Raw genomic sequence first — 19,089 nt, 5'->3', positions numbered from 1 at the left:
TCCCTAGTAATTATCTTCACTTACTAGTATTTTGTCTGGTCTTGTTGAATTTCACCTTACTCACCAAAGATGGGTATCTAGCCAAAGACTTTTGCATTATATCTAGAGCTCAGGCTCTTCATAGCTCTCTCTTCTCTGGCAATCTTCCCTGTAAATTCTAGCCTCTTCTACCTTCTCATCTCCAAATCTGTCTCCTCAGCTCATTGTAAACTGCCAGGGTTTGTTTGAGTTTATGCTCCTTGTACTGCAGTCCAGAAATTGCTGGCACAATCATAAGATTTATCTTGCTTATTTCAATTTTCTCAAATAGCTCAATTTATTCAATGTATGAAAACAGTTGTTTCATCAATTTTGCCTAATTGAGTATGTAGATGCTTGTAATAAAAGTGTAAGTTCTGTAAGCACCAGTGTTTTCATAGAAAGATGCATCAATTAAAAAAAAATCCCAGTACAATACTAGGCTAACAACAATATCATGATTTCTTAGTTAAACACAGCGTGATATACTGGAGTAACTGAATGCCAACAAAAGGTAATAAAAGGTATATCAGCCATCATATCTGGAGGAAGTAGACCACCTTCCACCTTCCACTAGAGAACACCTCAGTTTTTGCCAGTACTGAGCTGCTATGAAATTTTCTGACTCCTATTCAATGTCTTGTTAAGGGGACACTTCCTGATAGCTCTCTGCTATCCAACTTGAGTCGGGAACATGACTTTAGATGAGAAGTGTCTGCACACAGGGTGTTAGCATAGATTTACTCAGCCTAAATATGCCCCATAGCTTTCTACTTTTCGGTATACATTCACTTTAGCATGGAACACAGAGGCTACCTCCAAACTAAGCCCAGAGCAAGGAAAAACTCTTTTCTGCACAAAGACCTGAGCGATGTGGGAGTCATCGGCCATCTAGTGTGTTATTCAGCCCATCCCTGTGCCCACATGCGGAAAACCCAGGACCGCCAGGCTGGAAACTCATCTATGACTCATTTACTTGGTCTCCTCTCCTTTCAGATCCTTCCTATACGCTCTGGACTGAATTTGGCCACCCAAATTTATATGTTGAAGCCCTAATTCCTAGTGTGGCTGTATTTTAGAATAAGGAAATAGTTTAATGTTATAGCCTACAAAAGAGTGGCGCCATTTTCTGGGAGGATGTGTCTTTATGAGAAGAGACACGCATGCGCAGCTTGCTCTCCCTCGCTGCTAGTCAGGACGTGGAGAGAAGCCATAGTCTCTACGTTGCCGGTACAGCCTCATCGGTGAGTACTTTGATCTTGGACTTTCCAGCCTCAGAACTGTGTGAAATAATTTTGTTGTTTAGCCACCCAGCCTGTGGTATTTTGATATAACAGACCAAGCTGCCTGAGACGCCACACCTAAAGGAGGTTTTGTTATTTTTTTGTTTCTTTTCTTTGGGCTAGGAAACTGCTCTCCTGTCATCTCCTGTATCCTTCATATTTAAAGTTGTTTTAGTTAAAAATCTTTTCACAGCCTTCCAGACGTTGTTTCTTGATATTTAAAGGGAAGATTATGGACTCAAAAACACAGAAACAAAACTCTTTATTTCTATTTCTTGTCTGTCTTTTAAATTACAATTTAAGCTTACTAAAATTGATTTTAGGTACTTGATTTTCAAAGCGTAAAGCCATATGCTGACAGCTGATTTTTTTTTTTTAATTATAACAATCTCAGTTCTCCCAGAGGTCATAAATATCTCCAGTTGGATAGGGAGGCCAAAAAAAAAAAAAAGCATACGAATGTATTTCAAAATATTATTTCATTATACAGATATGATAGATATGAGATTTTTTACCCTTGCAAAAAATTAAAAAGAAATCAAAAAGAACTAGGAAACAACAAAGTATGGTTTTTAAAAAGTAGGATTCCATTCTAAACTATTCTTCTACTGCCCTCCATATCATGTCTCTGGCTGAAACTCCAATGGTACATTGTATTTTCTCAGGTCCTGTTAGTAGTTGTAATGGTGATATACTTCTTGATATCTTCTTCAGTTTCTTGAGAGATTTAAAACAATTTCTCCTATGACAAAATTGGTGGGCAATCCATAAAGCATCTCATGGGGTTACCTTGAAATGTTAACTTGTAATACAAAATCAGCCCATTTCTTATGATTCAATTCAAGCAGCTTTCTGTTCCTTTCCTTGTAGTTTTTCACGTATGTGTTATATTTCCTGAGAAGTTTTTTTTTTTTTTTTTAACTGGGGTACAGGCCAGAGGCTCAGGGGTGGTGAGAGGCTTCACCAGAGAAAGAGCGGGGAGCAGAACAAGCAGATCGAAGTACACTGCTGGGGGGAGCAGCGGGCGGGTCAGGAGAGGTCTGCCACACCATGTGGTCACCTCCGGGGCAGGCGGAAATCGAACTCATGCGGAAGTGGCTTTAGCTTCTCAGTGCTGTGCTTTAACCCGCTGCGACACCAAGGAGGGCGGTCCTGAGAAGTTTTAAGGTTACTTTTATCCTGTTCTTTTGGGAGAGATTTAGTTCTTGTTTCCTTTCTTCCTATAGTCCATTCGCAACTTCCCCTTAGGAACCTTCAACATATTTGCTAATATACATTTTGATGGATTGCCCTCACATTTATAATTGGGTGAATACACAAATTAGGTGTTTCTGGAATCCAATCTAAGTTGGTTAAAAAAATAAAAATAAGTTTGCATGTCAGTTAGCTTCGGGGTTATTTTGACTGGCTATTCTATCATCTCCTCAAGGACTCAGTTTCCTTGTTTCTCCTCTCTGCCACTGGCAGCTCAGGCTACTTTGAAACTGGTTCTACTTGTGATCACAAAATGTTTGTGTCAAGTCCCAGTGTGCTTTTCATGAGTGCTTATGGAGGGAAATGCGTTACATACCAGAGTATTCTCACAAAAGAGAGGACACTTTTCTATAGAAGCCACCAGATAAACTTCTCCTTTGACTGCATCAGCCTGGCATCAGTTATTCTGCAACCAATAACTATGACCAGGGAAGGGATTTTGTTCACTAGTTTGAGCTTCATCCACTTACCTTATTGCTAGTGTAAGATGCCCAGAGGAAGTAAAGCTATTTTCTTAGGGACTAAGAAAATGGAGAGTAGTGTTGGAAAGTCAACCACATGTTCAGGATATCTAACTACTCAGAAGAGTAAAATTTTTAAAAGGGAAGAAAAATACTACATAAGTATTTATTTATGCTAGGTCTTCTCAGGCAACACCTGCGTGAAGCTGATGGGGTGTTTGCCCTGTCTACTGCCTCCTCTCTTTTGTTACAGGTAGGGTAAGAGGCATCCCCAGAACCCCAAACCTGTCACATCAAGACAAAACATACTCTGCTGTGTACAATGGAAAGGAACTTCAATACAATTGTGTGCAATAAAGAGAAGATAAGAAAAGGACAAAGAATATAGTTTCCTAATCAAGTATCAGAAACTACCCATCCTCTGGTGGGTAAATTGCAAAGCAGCATCACTGAGGCCAGAAAGCCTGCCACAAGTCTGACGCACCTCCTGGTGGGGATCCATGGAAAAGAGGTAGAAGGGGCTAGATACTTCTGGAAGAAAATAACAAAATCAAAATCAAGGCTGCCATTGTTAACCTCCCCACAGGTCTCTCACCCACGTCTGTTTTATTTTTTTTCCTTCCATAACCCCAAAGTCCCCATATAAGTCCAAGGCGAAGAAGAAAGCACAAATTCTTCATATTTCTCTCTGCTCATGTGCCTCTCCAGGTCTCCTTGCTCTCCACCCATCTTTCTTCTTCCAGCATCTTTTCCAGCTTCTCCTCCTCCCTAGTCAGCTCCACGCTTCCCAGACAGGGAAACTGGAACCTCCACTTCCCCTGGGTACCACTCTGTTATATTTTGAGAATTTCTCTGCCTTAGGGATGCGCTCTCGTAGCCTGTTTTTTTTGGATGAAGGTGACTGGATTAGGGATAGAGAAAGGTCAACACAGGGATAGATAACTTTATTTTCTAGGAAATTTGAAACTGAATTTAAACTGGTTGATCTCTGCTGATTTGTGGAAACAAACATTTAATGGTGAAACCGTTGGGTAGCTGTTTTTATTTGTTGTTGTTTTTTTAATGTGTATGCAGAAACAAAGTCAGTCTGAGGAGAGAACAAACTAAGTAATGGGCAGGAAGGAACAGAGGGAAAGCAGGTGTTAGACCCTAGAAAAGGAAAGACAGAAAAAAGCTCGTTTGGTTCCTGATGATTTTCATGGATCAGATACTCTGCACATCCATTATCTATGTAAGAATTTGTTAAAATGAAACCCAAAGCAAGGGAAAATATATAGGTTCCCAGAAACACGTCCCTCACCTTCCCATCTCCTCAGATACTGAATGAAGGTCTGTATTACTGTGCACAGTGGGTTGAGGGATCACCAGATGGTTCTGCAGTTTGATCTTTTATCCCATGTGTAAGAGGACAAAGTTGCAGAATAGAGAGATGTCTTTGTGTGAGCTTTATGAGAATAGAAGGATGCTCTACCATCACCTCAAGTCAATGAGAGGGATTCATGGAGACTATGAGGAGATTTTGTTATCTGTGTTCTGGAGGTTGAAAGAGATAGAAAACAGTGCCCAACTTAAGTGTGAGAATCTAACGTGAAGAGGTATAAGTAGAATCAACTGGAAGTAGCATGTACTTCCACTCAAACTGTGTCCATGAGCACAAAATGAGATCCCCTTCCACTTCTAGCTCAAAATGAGTTGACCTGGGGTCATCTTAAAAGGACAGCTTCCCACAAAGATGATCCCAGTGGTTTACAGTAGACAGAAAAATGATGAGTGGCTGGAAACTTCAGAAGCAAAGCTAGGCAGTGAAGAGTATGACCAAGGGCAGTGGCGCTTCACTGGAAACCTTGAATAAAAACCTGTAGAGAGTCGACAAGGTACCTAACAGAGAAAGAACCAGCAATTTATCCTCAGTCCAGAGGACACCGAGGTCAGATTATGTTATACCAGCCATGTCACCTGACTCCTTTTCGCTAGTCCCTCTTTCCTAAAGCTGACTTTGGAAAGGTCATGATGATGTCTGAGGGGAAATTCTTAAGAAGTCAGCTGTCCTCACCTCATTTCCTTGCTCCTGGGTTTCCTTTCTGGGAATGGAGAAAACTTTCTGGGAATGAATGAGTATTTATTTATTTTATTTCTCTACTGGTCCAATCTACAGTTTGGCAATTATTACGCTAGACTGGAATGGTATATGTCAAAACATTATCTAAGAGTGAATAGCAAATGAACTTACTAAAATCTTACCTTTATTAGTGAAAAATTATACATCTGTTCTTTCTGTGTTTTATCATGATGAGGTGTTGATCATTTTAACATTTCATGGTAGATAACATTATCTCAGCAGGAATTCTTTTCTTCACTAAGGGGAGAGCTCCATGAAAAGGTGGTGCCTTATGAAACAGGCTGGGCAGAATAGGTTTTTAGGAAGCAAAGAAGAGAGAAAGCATTGTAGGAAAGACAAGCTGAGTTTGGATAGTATATTTTAGGAACTGTGTAGTCCAATTTGGATCTCACATAAGGTCTGGGCAGGTTTAGTGTAACTTAAGTCTGGAATAATGGAATAACAATTCTTTTTTTTTTTTTTTGAAGATTTATTTATTTGTGCATACAGAACTGGGGTACAGGTCAGAGGTGCAGGGGCGGTGAGAGGATTCACCAGAGACAGAGTGGGGAGCAGAACAGGCAGATAGACAAAGTACACTGCTGAGGGGAGCAGCAGACAGATCAGGAGAGGTCTGCTGCGCCATGTGGGTCACCTCTGGGGTGGGCGGGGTTCGAATCAGGGAGGGCCGGAATAACAATTCTTTACAATCACTTTATCCCTCATCACTCTACTACAATTCTCTCTTTATCACTCTGAAGAAAAATGAAAATGTCCCTTCTGGCTGATTTTTATGCTAATATACAGTTTGGAAGTTAGAAATTGTGTACTAGGACCCCATAAGGAACATGGAAAATTGCAACAGTTTTTATAATATGTAGATCCAATTGATAATCCATTACTGTTGTAAGAATATACTATTTCTGAATCTGATTTTCTTTGTAGAGTGGGGACTATTGGGAGGGAGAACTAAAATAAGATGAAATGAGATATAGGGGCCTCCTTGGTGGTGCAAGGGGTTACAGACAGCACTATGAAGCTATCCACAGCCTACATAGCATGAGTTCAATCCCTGGCCAGGGAGCTGACCCACATTCCACAGCAGACCTCTCCTGTCTTGGCTACTGCTCCGCTCAGCAGTGTATTTTGGTCCATCTGCTTGTTCTGTTCCCCACTCTGATTCTGATGAATCCTCTCACCCTCCACACCTCTGGCCTATATTCCGGTTCTAGTATGCATAATAAATAAATCTTTTTAAAAAAGGATGAAATGAGATATTATACATCAATAACTGTGACCATCAGTAAATTTCAATACTGGCTCTCTGTCCTCCTCTGTGCCCATTCCATTGTGTTGTCAATGATAGTTTGTGTCAAGGTTTGATATAGATCACAGTCAAGGTATTTTTTAGGGCAAAACAAGGTGTGTTTTTCTTAAAAATGCTCAGTAAATGTTAAACTTAAATTTTTTTATGTGTCCAAAATAAACCTTTGAATTAGTTGCATACGTGAGTATAAGGATATTGGTAAGTATAAGGACATTTAAAGTGGATGTTCTATATATTGGGACTAAAACTTTTAATGACCTTATTTAAAATGAATAGAAAGGAACTTAAGGAAGGTAGCAATGTAGGCTTTCTTTTCTTAGGAAATCAATACTCATAAAGCTCAAGGTTGGAATTAAGAATTAAAAGCCACAGTGAGTTTATTTTAAAGCCTGTAGTCTGTCATCTTTATTTTCCTTTTGAATAATATAGTGTTTATACCCTGAGGTCTATTTATGTTGCTGCAACTGTTTCGTTGACTTTGAAGTGCTAGAATCACAGAACCTTAGGCTTAAGAGATCACTTAGTTCAGCCCCCTCATTTAAAAATAGTAAACTGAGGTCAGGGAAAGAAGTGGGTGGCTGGACACCTTCTCCATTTTCTCTGAGTTGTAAAATGGACCCTCCTCATTGTCCTTAGCTAGCAGGTCCAGCTCTGTGAGGACAACAGCCCTGCTCATCGCCTACCACCAGCCTTGATTTTCCACTGAAACCAGAGTCTGGTGCTTAGAAGGCACTCAATCTATAATTCTCAAAAAAGGGAATTGTATTTAACTCTGATCAGAACAAATGCTGTGCTCAACAGAACTTCATTAAAAACCCTTTGGTATTCCTGATGTGGCTTCAGAGAATTACTAATCATTGGTCAAAGAAAAGAAGTGCCTGCTGTTTTTCTGCTCTACAAATACATACTTCATGCAGTTGCCTGCATGAAAAAAAAAAGTTTCATAGCAAACCAGGGTTTGCTATTTAAAATACTCCATTCTTGAAACTTTTCATTTGCAGATTCATCCCAAACCACCATTTTCTTCTGTCCAGAGCATGTTAATACTACTTGGATATCTCTGCCAACTGGAGAACACACATATTTCTTATAAAAGCTCGTTATGAGAGGCAGCAAGAAGGCTGCGTATCTCTTTGGGGTATCCCTCAGGGCCCCAGAAAATAAATTTAGTTTATGTTTATATTTTAAGTCTGTCTCAAGCAGAGATTCAGTATTCACACACACACACAAAATTCTATTTCTTGTGACGTGATTCAGAACAGCAGAGACTGATTTTTTTTGGTAGTTGTTTTTAAGACTACATGGACTGGAGAGTGATACATAAACAGTGAAAAAAATTAATAGGCTAAACCAGCTTAGAGGTTTTGTAATTTTGAAAGTTTTTGTCTGACAAGGAGATAGCTAAATCTTGCGATAGCAGTTTCCTGTATGTTCTACGTAGGAGAAACCAGCTGTTCTACTCTTTACTACAGTAAGCACAACAGTAATTAGGCTACAAGTGTTGCAATAAGCATTTTTAAAATTAGAACCAGTAACTAACTGTCTGGTGTCTCACTGACACCTCCATGTAGTCTCTTTCATTGTTTTCAAATTGCTTCTACCAAGTAAGGTCAGTTCTTCCCTTATCCCCCGTGCTCACAGATGATGTGGAACCCTAGTCCCATTAGCTCAGGTGCCAACAACTCCTCTTATCGAACTCCCTGGAGCAGAGTGTCTGGGCTAATTTCCATTTTCAAGGAAAGGACAGCACCATCGGTCAGGCAATATGTCAACTACTGTCGATAAGTTAAGCCCTAACTATTTAATAAATAGAACAGTGTACAGGCATGGTGTATTGTTCACCAACCAAGAAAGTTTAGGACTCTTTCCACACAAATAAGAGATGTATGAAAATCACTACTGACAAAACAGTTAGCGCTGGTGTGCACACACTTAACACATAAATCCAACATTCTGTCTTTTTGTCTATATTGCCTATAAAGTTCCCATTTCTGTTCTCAGCTATGTAAACAAAAGCAATCATCCATAGTCATCAGCCAGGCTCCAACTTCTCTGCCTGTTACCAGCTTATCACCACTATATTGGTTAGAAACAATCTGTGTATAGATCTTCCTATTTATATCTAAAGAGAGATGGTATTTATCTGTATGTATGGTTATGTAAAGATTCTTTTATCCCTAGAGACATCTCCATAACACATTATTTTTTAAAAAGTTAGAGATATGGGTTGTCTGTTACAGAATAGAAGCTATCGAGTTCTGTAGTTCTTACTGAGGATCATCTTGGGGAGAGGTGTTGATATGAAATCATTCCCATCCTAGGTGACCTCTGTCAAAGGTATTACTCTTTGATGACTTAATGGTACATTTATAAAACAATGGAAATAATGCAGATGTTACTGAGACTTTGTGTTTACAAAATAGAAATTCTGAGATGTTCAAATGAATGGTGTGACTCATAGGAAATGCCAAGTGTGTGATTAAACCCTCCCCCAGATTCAGAGCTGACACCTTCATTGTGATGGAAACTTGATATTTGAAAACTGCCTTGATAAGATTGCTGTTTTTATTAACTGTGCTTTTTCTCCAAATTTTTTCTTTCTCCTCTACCATGCCTTGAAGTTGGTTGACATTTATAACCTGTCAGGGAGTCATTGAACAATTACTTAAGGGAGCCCTGCACAAATACGCATTCTTCTCCACCAAGTAAAGGTCATATGTGATGCTTAAATGTGTGTATCGTGATGCTTAAATGTGTGTATCCCTCCCCTTTCAAGATTTGTCCACAAAGAAAAGAGACATAAAAAAAAAGTCTGATTGTTTAATCTCATCATGACCAACAAAAACGTTTTAATTTGGTCTTTGATGCTCCCTACTTTCGAATGTTTTCTAGTTCGCACTTGGTAATGCAGAGATCTAAGGTAATTTCTCTATCTAACCTCATACAAAGTTTTATAAAATGTACTTTCATAACATACCCATGTTCAAGTGACATTCACCCACTGTGCATTAGTAGAGAGAAATTTTAAGTAAAGGGAACAACTTATACATATATTTTCCTAATTATTAAGAAGAAAATAAAATTATCCTCAACCCTAGCTTAGAGAGATAAAATAGCAATTGAAACACTGGTGTATTTAATGGTAACCATTTTTTGTCTATGTACATTTTTTAAAAAGATTTATTTATTTATACATACAGAACTGGGGTACAGATCAGTGGTGCAGGAGTGGGGGGCGAGAGGATTCACTAGAGACAGAGTAGGGAACAGCAGGCAGGTCAGGAGAGATCTGCTATGCCATGTGGATCACCTCCCTGGCCATGAATCAAACTCATGCTGCAGTGGCTGCGATAACTTCATAATGCTGTACTTTAACCTGTTGCACCACCAGGGAGGGCCCATTTATGTGCATTTTTATGTTTTATCTATTTTTTGGTTTCATTCATACATTTTATTTCACACATTTTCTTTGGCAATTATAATTGCCATTCACTCCAATTAAGTCAATTATGTAATATTTAACGCCTTTTTTGTTGACAAACTGATTAAAAAGGCCAACCTAATATTATTTTAGATAATATAAGTAAACTGAAATTGTGAGTTATAGATTTTAATTATACTGTTTTTGAAATTTCCGTTAGAAATGTTGCATAATTTTGTTTATGACTAACTAATTCTGTAATTAACTCTGGGGCTCATATCACCAGCTGTTCATATTGTTAAACCTGAAATGGCTTTGTGGGGGGAAAATACATCAACTGTTGAAATGGAGTAAGTATTATTGATGAACTTTCCCATTGGTAAACTGTGCTAACTCTTATCAAGCAAGTGTTTGAAACTCCACACAGTTTGTGAAGCCATCTGGATTTCATCTGAGGCAGGTAGTAGTTTTTCCATTCTCAACCACTTAAAAATATTATAAATTTCTCTGCTTAACTGAATTATAACAATCATTTACTCCATTGCTTATATATGGAATTAGTAAATATTAAAGGCTACTCCTAAATGCAGTACTTAATAGGGATTCTGTACTCAATAGGGATTCTGTAGTAAGTCTTATTTCTTTTTTTGCCAAAGTATATACTTTTTGAATATCTTTCCTAGATCCTACTGTAAACAGTCATTGGTGGGGCTCCTGGTGACTGAGCGTCCTTTCAGTTGACTGCATTGCTAGTCTTTTTTTTTTTTTAAGATTTATTTATTTATGCATACAGGGGTACAGGCCAGAGGTGCAGGGGTGGTGAAAGGATTCACCATAGACAGAGTGGGGAGCAGAACAGGCCCACTGACGAAGTACCCTGCTGAGGGGAACCATGGATGGGTCAGGAGAGGTCTCCCGCCCCATGTGGGTCACCTCCTGGGTGGGGATCGAACTCATGCTGAAGTGGCTTTAGCTTCTTAGTGCTGTGCTTTAATCCACTGTGCCACCAGGGAGAGCCCTGCATTGCAAATCTTACCATTGTACTTTCTAAAGTAAAAATCCCTGATGAGAGTCAAAGGTCATGCTGCCTAGATTCTGTTCCCATATGATCAATGAGTAGAACTTTATAGTTACAGTTTACTTGTTTGTTTATTTATGGATGTCAAACAAAGTTTTCATCATTCTAGAGTTTCATTTGTTCCAAACACCAAAACATTGCTGTAGCCATTCAGGAATCACTTATGTAAAAAATTGAACTATTACTCTAGGTACAGTGCAATACATTAATGAGATTATTAACACAAATGTGTTCTAGTTCTTCTGTGTCATTGGAATTGCAGAAACCCTATTGAAATACAAATAAATGATATAAAAATATTTTGATATATGATAAACCTATAATATAGCATGATATATATATAAGACCATGACATATAATTAGTCAGTATATACCTATAAATTTCTAGAGACTAGAAATTTTAAGGAATTCTTTGATCACAAAGAGTACATAGGATCATCTTGCTAAGCATCAGAAGAGAGGAAAATGCTATAAAATTTGCTGGAGCAGATGCTGTGTTGTCTTAATCTTTCCTAAAGATACTAGGGAAAACATCTAGATCACACTGAACATACTAATGGGCTGGAGGGAGCCCTTACGTAGTTGTTGGGCATTTGATTAAATACTTCATTAGAATAAACTGGAGCCATTAGCCTGCTCTTCGCCCCTATCCCCCATCCTCTGTGTCCAGCAGCTGGCAGCATCAATGTTTACCTCAGGATAAAGACTGAAGGACTGTTTCATATACAAAATGAGCTGCCTTCCTACAAGAGTTCCTAGTATGAAGGTTGGGGATGGAGATGAAGGCAAGCAGAGCCTGGAGCCTTCAAATCCACAGCAAAGAGGGAGAAAGGAGAATTGCTGAATCTTTTTTGCATCAGATAAATTTGGGAGCAGCACATTCTGAATGGGAATTCTGACATAGGCCGTGCGGAGCAGGCCGTGGACCAGGTAGCATACAATCACCAGCAGGGCTGGGAGAGCTCAGCCCTTCCCCAGCACACACTCAAGCAGCCTTTTATATTCCGAATTTATAATCACTGACAGTAAAGAAGCTTTCATTTGATCAGATGAAATATATTGCCATAATTCTCTTTGATAAGTATCACTGATCATAAATATAAATAGCAACCTCAAACTACAAACAAATTGAGAGACGTAACAAGATGAAAATGAGTCATTCGAAATATTGAAAGGATCCAAGAAGTTTTGAGTTGCATGAATAGAAAAACACTACCCACACAGAGACACACCTTAGTGTAATTTCAGAATGCCAAACATAAAGTTAAAATCCTGTTTTTCAAGAGAAAAAAATCAGATTACCTATAAAAGAGCTCTCTCCTAATTAAAACCAGTAACATTAGATAAAAGCTGACAATGGAGAAATATAAACATTTTGAAAGAAAAAAAAATTTAGCATCGAGTTCTTTACCCAAACCCATTTCATTAAGGGTCAAAATAAAGATTTGCATTTTTCAATATGTGAAGACTTAAGAGGTTGCTGCCTATGATCACAGCAACATTTTTACTTCTAAAAAATGATCAAAGAGCCCAGTTCAGCAAGGCAGAGAATGAATCCAAGAGGAAGTAGGATATAGGAACAATGGTGGGCAAATAAATCAGTAAAATAAAATAATCAAACCCATTGTAAAGAAGAGAAAAAGAACCTGAAAGTTATAGTAAAGATGATTTCACCACGTCAGGTGACTGAAGACTGGGGCAAGGGACATATTAAGCATCTTGTGTATTTTTCTCACTTAAATATATAGACAATTAATGTTGTTCATCTATTATGTTAATAGTATAATTAACTTTTAATAGGGTAGGAAACAATGTATGCACAAATTCCAGGGGGTTCTGGGAAGAATTTTAGAAGGAGGGGGTCATGAGAAATCAGTCCTGAAAGAAGAGGTGTCTGCCAAGTAGTGAAGGCAGGGCAGGGCCATTACCAGCAATGTGTCCATAGGTACAAAGCAGGCAGTGTAGTTATTCTAGGCTGAATAACCAGTTCTATAGCAGTTGCAGAGTGTGTGGCCTGAGGAGTGCCTGGAAAATAAGGTTTTTTACTTCATTCTTTTCTAAAAGGTCAGATGATCTTCTAAGTTGACATCCTTATCAGACATTCTTAATTACCTGCTGTAATCATCCATTTTGCTCCATGACTCATTATTTACACTGGAAAATAAGGCTCAGCACATTACAACCTGCTAGAAATTTCATGTTCTTTCTGAATTAGGAATGATCTCTTTGCTTCCAAAATCATTATGCATACATTACGCAAGCAGTACAATGAGTCATATGTTAACTATATTTCTAAAACGGAGTGGCTAGGAAATCATTAAAAAAGGCCTATGACATTTCAGGCTCTCAAGAAACCATGAATAAAGTATGGCACTCACAATCCCTTTGAGAGGTGGCTGTGAAATCAATCTGATCCATAAGTAGCTCTGTCATAGACGGGCCAGACCAGTCACTGCAGACCAAAGCAAACAAGAACACAGGCAAACACCCTCACTCATTCAGGTTTCATGTTCTTACTCATAGGTTTGCTTTTACTGGAACTGACTCATCCTAATCGGTAAATTATTCTATTTTTTAATGTTCCATTACTTACTTAAGAATATTGTGGATACAAATAAGCCTATGTTGCACATGGAAACACTCAAAAATAGCTATCAGAAGCAGAAGATTGCTAAATTGCAATTATAAGAAGCCAAAGGTTGTAATCAGCTTAGAAAGAATTTTCCTTGGTTCACTTGGAAGTTTGCACAGAGAACATATATGAATTACTAGATGTGTAACTATCATCTATACATCTATCGGAGGGGAGGTAAACAAAACCAGCATGACAGAAGAGAACTGTTAATCAAGTTTTATAATGACTACAAAAAAAGGCAAAATGATGAGTGTTAGCTAGTTTAAAGTAATCAGAAGAAAAGGAGTCTTTGGCAAAGTGTATCTTTCTCTGACACTGAATACAAAAAATAAATGCCACATAAGAAAAGGCCTAATCAAATATATTTCCTAAAAAAATAAAATACATTCAATACGAATATTATACTCACCTCGATGTTGTATGAAACTTTCAAATTAAAGGTACATTTAATTTTAAAGTGTATCTGATTTTCTTTTTGTTTTAATTAAATCAAATTAATTTATGACACATGTGATTCAAAGCCAGGTGATACTTCCTCACTGGCAAGTGCCAACCAGATGAAATATTCATCATTCACTAGATGAAATAATTTCCTATTATGAAATAAGTTGCCTATATTTTGTTCTCTTCATCTTAAAGCATTTGCATTCTTTTTACAAATTCTCCTCTCTTTGCTCTGCCTTTGTGTTTTTTCAACCCCTGCCCTCTCTATTGTCTACCACTTCCCACTCAGAACAAGCTCAAATGTTCATTAATAAAGCATATCTGAAAATCTCTACCTCACTAGTCTTCTATCTCCTCATTGAAAGCTCTGTGTTTAAAGGAGATTTTCTCTTCATTGCTAAGTTTTCTAAAGACTATTCCAAATTTTATTTCTCTTATATCCCACTCTTTGTCATCTTAGGTACTAAGATTCAATGGATAATTTTTTAACTGATTTTTTTATTTTATAACAGTTTATTTTTACATCATTTTGTACATTTTTTTTAGCATCTCAATTGTTATCCCCATGGGTTTTCAATGGATAATTTTTAATTTTAGTAATATTTCATTACTATAATTAAAATATTAACATAAATAATATAAAATTATCAATAAGATCTTTTATATATATTTTTTTTCATACCATCTCCTCAAATTCTGCTTTCAGACACTCTTGAATGGAATTAGTGTCACACAGAAGAGAGACCCACAAAGATTCCTTGCCTTTGCCAAAGGAGGTTACAGAGGATATATGACTGTCTAGGACACAGAACGTCACTAGAAACTGAATTTGGCATGATTTTGAACTAGAAACTGAGTCTGGCATGATCCCCAAGATGCAGAACTGGGACAAAATGTTTGCTTATAAAATATGCAATCTCTGATATTTTCCTACAGCAAGCTGAATCAAGTAAGGTAAGTGACAATTAAAAAATAACTGTCACAAACAGTAAGTAAAGAAAAACTCGCAAAAAGTCATAATAACTATATATCTATGGAATTTAGAGCCAATTAGGATAGCAGGAAATACCAGTAGTTTTGGATGACATCTTTATATATGGAGTACAATGATTGATGATTATATATCTGTGCCACAAAAAACAAAAGCACAAAGAACAAATTCTGTTTGACATATTCTCTTATAAAAGCCAGAGAAATATTGAATATGTTTTTAAGTGCCCATTAAAATATTAAAAGCAAGGTGTGGTGCTTAAAAGGATAAGCCATAGTCTTTGGGGAAATTCTGTATATAGATGTACCTTACATTTCCTGGATAATATTACATTTATGAAGCCCAAGTAGAGTTATTTAATAACTCCTGGATGTTCAGCATCCTGCTTGTTTTGTTTAAGCTAGGATGGAAAAGTATTAGAAATCTAAAAGGGAGTTGAAAGGAACGCTTAGAAATATTATAGAATAACATAAACTGCGTATGAATATCAGGAGAGGAAAAAAAAGAGAGTGATCTTTCTTCTCTGAGGGTGACTTTCTAAATAGGTGCAATTAGTGTGGCCTGGATGGGGGTCTTCAGAGCTATGGAAAATAGGGTCAGAAAACATAGGAAGGGCTAATAGGCCTCTTTTTCCTAATGTTTTGCTTTCTTTACTGATAGTATCACTTTAAAGGGAGACAGCAGTTAATGCTGATTCTAGAGGAATTTTTAATCTTTAATGCTAGAACCCATTACTCAAATATATATATGTATATATATATATATATGCGAAAAAACACAAGCAAAAGTAAAGGGAAACTGCCTTTTTTCAAGTCATCAAGTCAGCTTGGCAGCATAATACCCAATTTTCCATGCAATATTAATAGCTAATTTGAAACATAAGATCTTGATTAGTAGTATCTTCTAACCATGCTACTTTTCTTTCCTTCTATTCACTCATCATGGTACTTTAAGATCTTTTATAGTAGAACTCTTAGGGTCTGAACATTTAATCACTGTAGAGATTCTGGTGCCATCTATTCACTTCTCTATGGGCCTTTATATGATGGTAACTATTGCAATAAAGAAACCGGGCTCTTGGCAGAATCATCTGGGTTTGAATTTTGATTCTGCTACACTTTAGTTGGATGACCTTGGGCAAACTACTTAAACTCTTGTTCTTAGTTTCTTGTTTTATGTTAGGAGTGAGGATGGCAATGGTATTTACCTAAAGGTTTGTTATAAGTATTAAAAAGCTAATGTAGATTAGGCATTTGAAATAATGCCTGGCGTATAGTGTCATATACAGATTAGTTATTACTAACTTTAAATGGAGAAAAAAGGTCCACTCTAATATTTAGTATAACTCTCATCTAAGCACAATAAATATTTCAGATTATTTCAAATCTAAGTTGCATCTTAAATAATTCTTGTAATAATAATTTATTTAGATATAAAAGAACAACATCGTTTATCACAGTGTCTCCAAAGACCTGGCAAAAACTAGACCTTAGTATCTACTCAACAAATATTTGCTATGTGAAAAAGTAGAAAAGCAAAATGCTAAACAGTTAAAAGACAAGTAGTTATTTAAACTAAGTAGAGCTATACAGGGTAATTTGGGAGCACAGAAAACTAGATTCAAACACAGTCAGATAGCAATCTAGAAAAACTAAGTAGGCAATGATACTCAGCTGAGTTCTGAAGGCTGTTCATGAGTTAGCTTAGTGATGGAAAAGCTCAAAGTTGCTAGATAGACTCTCCATGGTATTATTTCTGGTGAAACTATTAAAAATAGGGAAATAAGTTAATAAGAATCATTTTCTTGATATTTCAATTCTAATGCATTCATGAAATTTCACTTCATTACTTACTGTCCTAACTAGTATCAAATTATTTGATGTCAAATAATTTATTATCAAATAATTTGATATCAAATAATTTATTATCAAATAATTTGATATCAAATAATTTATTATCAAATAATTTGATATCAAATTATTATCAAAATTCCAGAGACTTTTTATAATTCAGATTCAAAATATATAACTTTAAACCTTTAGAAAAATCTAAAATAATAGCTATCCTTCACTTCGTGGTTATCATGTGTTGGTATTCTAATGAACTCTTTTAAATAATTCATTCATCTAAATTTTATAAGAAGAAAGTTCTCTTGCTGTCTAAGCTGATCAGTTGAGTAGAGTGCAGAGGCTGCATCTAATCCAAAGGCTCCCAAGAACTTGCTTTCAACTCCTACAATTTTTTCTTGGACACTGTAAGGATGACTCCATCACAAAATTCCTTGCTGGTAAGCACCTTCCTCCAGCTGAAAGTGCTTTCACATCCATAGCCTCATTTCCTCTAGTGGATATAGATGACTACTTGAATAATACATACTGCTTTCTATATTCTTTCTACAGAACCTTGTATACTTAAATCATTAAGATGATTTTGATGTGAAACCAAAATTTTAAAAACTTCATTTGTAAATACCTGCAATGGTAGTTGATGCCTAAATGGATTACATAAGTCAAGAAGTGTAAACACAGCTAGAATTTATTAAACAGTATCTTTCAAATAAGGAAGTAGAGACTTGTGTTCTTTCTTCCTTTCAAGAAGCGTCATTTTTAGGCTTCTTTCACAAAAGGAGTTGAATGCAGGAAGGCCATCCGGCTGTGTTACCGTCTTCCCTTCACATTAATCAATGTGATCAGGCCAATGTCTCCTTCTACCTTCACACACTAACCAATATGACTATCATCCTCTATCATGTTGGAGATTAGGCCTCTTTTGTTTAGAAGTCTTCATATATATACCACTATTGATAATAAACCACGATGTTGGATATAATTAGGCTTCCACTAATGTTTTCTAGTCACGCTATTTTCTTCCACATAACTAACTGGCTCCACCAGGAAATGAAAGAGAGGTCATTGCAGCAGCAGTGACTTCCAAGCTGTTTGCTAAATATAGCTGTCCAATACTTTTCACGCTAATGAAAACTGTGCACTACAATTATAGAATATTGGAACAGAATAGGAGCTTAAAGGTCATGGAGTCAACCTTGCATTTGGGAAGAAAGTGTGGGCCCTAAACATAGCCTGTGATTGGCTTGAGGTCACAGAGCATGTTAATGGTACAGATGGAACTTGAACTGAGGTCTGCTCACCCCTAGGGCAGTGCTGTCCTCCTTACACAGATGTTCTGTGGTCCGGCTTACCTAACGAGAATGCACAGATGAATATAGCTGATGTAATTGGCTGTGGCTTATCCTCCATGGCCATTCATCTCTTTGGTAGCTGAATGTGAAATAGCTCAGGTGTCTGCCTTATAAGTTGTTACAAGAGAAATGAAATGACTCCATACCCTGCCTCCATCTCTAAAAACTTCCTGCTTTGTGTTCATCAATAATGAATGGTCCATCCCTGCAATGCTCAGAGGGAGCTTACATTGCACTTTTGAGCAGCTGGTTAGTAATGTACAGTGGATAGAGCCTTTCTTTCAAATCCCAGGGCAGTGGGTCCTTCAAGGCTAGCACTGCATTTGCAATTAGCTGCTGAGTGAACGCTTGGCATGTGTATTAGAGAAGAGGCACACAATTAGCTTATTGTTCTTCTCTGTATTGTGCTGAGAGGATCAAGGGGTTAGTAGGAGCAGGGGCAAGCCAGGCATCACTGTAGATGTTGAAGAAGGCTGCTCGGATCCCGGCATCTTCACTTGCTTGCTCTGGAATTACAGCTATTTATTACAAAGCACTTTCTGTGGCTGGGTGGAGTGCGGCTGAGGAAACACATCCCAGATACCACTTGGGGTTAGTCTTTCTGAGCCTTTCACGTCTTTGACTAATTCTCATCATTATCATGGAGCCCAACAGTCCCAAAAAGATACAATTTGCTGTGCCTTTATTCCAGAGTCAGATTGCACCCGAAGCAGCAGAGCAGGTAAGCAGAATTGGGTGGGGACCAGTTCCTGTAGATAAGAAATACGAACATACATTTTTGTTATTAATTGAGAACTTCTCTAAATGAATTTGCTGAACTTTGGGGCTTTCCAGGATATGTGAATGAGAAATAAGTTGGTATGCTTATGCACTTGTATTT

The 19,089-nt window shown here is 37.4% G+C and overlaps 1 protein-coding gene across 1 annotated transcript in view; it reads left to right on the top strand.

The window, feature by feature from the left end:
• Nucleotides 1–18,479: 18,479 nt before the first annotated feature.
• Nucleotides 18,480–19,089, top strand: part of PPP1R1C (protein phosphatase 1, regulatory (inhibitor) subunit 1C) — a 94,504-nt gene continuing 93,894 nt past the window's right edge. The window contains exon 1 of the mRNA XM_004674468.2: nt 18,480–18,930. Within this exon, the coding sequence (XP_004674525.1) occupies nt 18,850–18,930 (81 nt within the window). The 5' untranslated portion in view covers nt 18,480–18,849. The remainder of the gene's footprint in view (nt 18,931–19,089) is intronic.

The sequence above is a fragment of the Condylura cristata genome, unplaced genomic scaffold (genome assembly GCF_000260355.1).
Source record: "Condylura cristata isolate star-nosed mole 26May11 unplaced genomic scaffold, ConCri1.0 scaffold00002, whole genome shotgun sequence".
Classification (NCBI taxonomy): Eukaryota; Metazoa; Chordata; class Mammalia; order Eulipotyphla; family Talpidae; genus Condylura; species Condylura cristata.
The sequence above is the reverse complement of the archived record's forward strand: the minus strand, read 5'-3'. Positions and strand labels throughout refer to the sequence as shown.